Source organism: Suncus etruscus, chromosome 11 (assembly GCF_024139225.1).
Source record: "Suncus etruscus isolate mSunEtr1 chromosome 11, mSunEtr1.pri.cur, whole genome shotgun sequence".
In the NCBI taxonomy this organism is placed as follows: domain Eukaryota; kingdom Metazoa; phylum Chordata; class Mammalia; order Eulipotyphla; family Soricidae; genus Suncus; species Suncus etruscus.
This window is the reverse complement of record NC_064858.1, coordinates 82,413,626-82,415,488: the sequence shown is the minus strand read 5'-3', so window position 1 is coordinate 82,415,488 and position 1,863 is coordinate 82,413,626. Positions and strand designations below refer to the sequence as shown.

The 1,863-nt window shown below is 32.6% G+C and overlaps 1 protein-coding gene across 1 annotated transcript; it reads right to left on the bottom strand.

The window, feature by feature from the left end:
* Positions 1–237: 237 nt before the first annotated feature.
* Positions 238–1,176, bottom strand: LOC126022579 (olfactory receptor 6C75). The gene has a single exon (XM_049783548.1). The coding sequence runs from the start codon at positions 1,174–1,176 to the stop codon at positions 238–240; it is 939 nt and encodes a 312-aa protein (XP_049639505.1).
* Between the last annotated feature and the right edge of the window lie 687 nt (positions 1,177–1,863).

Here is a 1,863-nt window from a genome sequence, read left to right as displayed (position 1 = left end):
AACATGCTTAGTTTAATCTGAGACATTATAATTACGATCTAAAACTTAGTTGTGAGAACTAAATACCTTCCACATAACTGAAAACAGCAAACACATGATATTTAGAATGAGATATTTCTTTCATATTATTACCCCTAATGGAAATGATGAAAATACTTGCTTAAAGAGGCTATACAGAAAAGGAAAGAGTTTTTCGATGAGGATTACCTCCAGGATACATATTTCACATAACAAAAATCATTTATTCGTAGCTGAACTTATTTTCTGAATCATATTCTTGAAGGCTTGTTTCACTTGCTGATTTCTAAGGGTATATATGAAAGGATTCAAAAGAGGAGCTACTGAGGTATTGAGCACAGCTACTCCTTTGCTCAAAGTCACCCTTTCTCTTGCAGAAGGCTTAATATACATAAAAATACAACTACCATAAGAGAGGGAGACTACAATCATGTGGGAGGAACATGTGGAAAAGGCTTTCTTTCTTTGGCTAGCAGAAGGAAATCTCAGAATTGTGCGGATAATATATGTGTAGGAGAGAATAACCAGTGTTAAAGTGACCATGAGCGTTATTACTGCTAAAATGAAAGCCATGAGTTCTAAAAAGTGAGTGTTTGTGCAAGAAAGTTGCAAAATTGGAGAAGCATCACAGAGATAATGATCAATTATATTGGAGGCACAGAAATCCAGCTGTAGCAGCAGCATTGTTGGTGGAAAGATGATGAGGAATCCTGCCAGCCAACAGCTAAAGACAAGGAGGATACAGACTCTGCTGTTCATGATGGTTGTGTAATGCAGAGGTTTGCAGATGGCAACATAGCGGTCATAGGACATGGCAGCCAGCAGGTAAAATTCTGTCACCCCCAGCAAGATGAAAAAAAATAGCTGTGCAACACAATCGTTATAGGAAATAGTTCTGTCCCCTGTCACTATAGTGACAAGGAATCTGGGAGTACAGACTGATGTAAATGATATTTCTAGGAAGGAGAAGTTCCGAAGGAAGAAATACATTGGCGTCTGTAGATGGGGATCTGTAAGGGTCAGGGTGATAATAGTGAGGTTTCCAGTCACGCTTAGCAAATAGGTAACAAGAAGAAATACAAAAAGGACAACCTGCCATTGAGGGTCATTTGTCAATCCCAGAAGAATAAACTCTTTTACTTCTGTGTAATTTCTCATTATTTTCTTCCTTTCTTTAAAATATTGTTTTATCTGAAAAACAATTAAATATATCTATGGCACTTGAAAATTTTTCAAATTTACACAACCAACATTCTGTGTTCACACTCTTAAAAAATATAAATGTTTCCTTTTGTTATTTGAATACATTTTAATAGTTGAAACTAAATGTTTGCTATGGCATTTTTATTTCCTTAATTTCCCCTCACATACTAAACTTTATCTTTTGAATGCTTTGAAAGATTTATGAAAGCCAAACACATTTAAACCTCTAAAGTTCAAAATTTTTCAAATAAAAATTTGACAATTTTACTTTAAGTATACCATAATTACTTTGAAAATATTTTGAGTGTACAATTTTCTCCATTTGCATATACTTACTTTAGAGCCCAACTATCAGAAGGCTACTGTTTTATGTAGTAGGACTTCTAAATAAGAATAAATTTTATTTTCAAAAATTGCATTTTTTTACTTCTAAATAGATTCAGATTTTCCACAATGTTTCCTTTATTTTGAAGAATGATAAAAAATACATTTTAATGTTCAAAGTAATCTTTGAGAAAATAAAATATCATAGGTTTTAATTTTCTCTTCTTAATATGAGTAACTCTACATGGACTTTTATACAGAAGCTGGTTTTAAAATGAATGATTACCATAAAATGTTTAATATACATATTTTTATTTA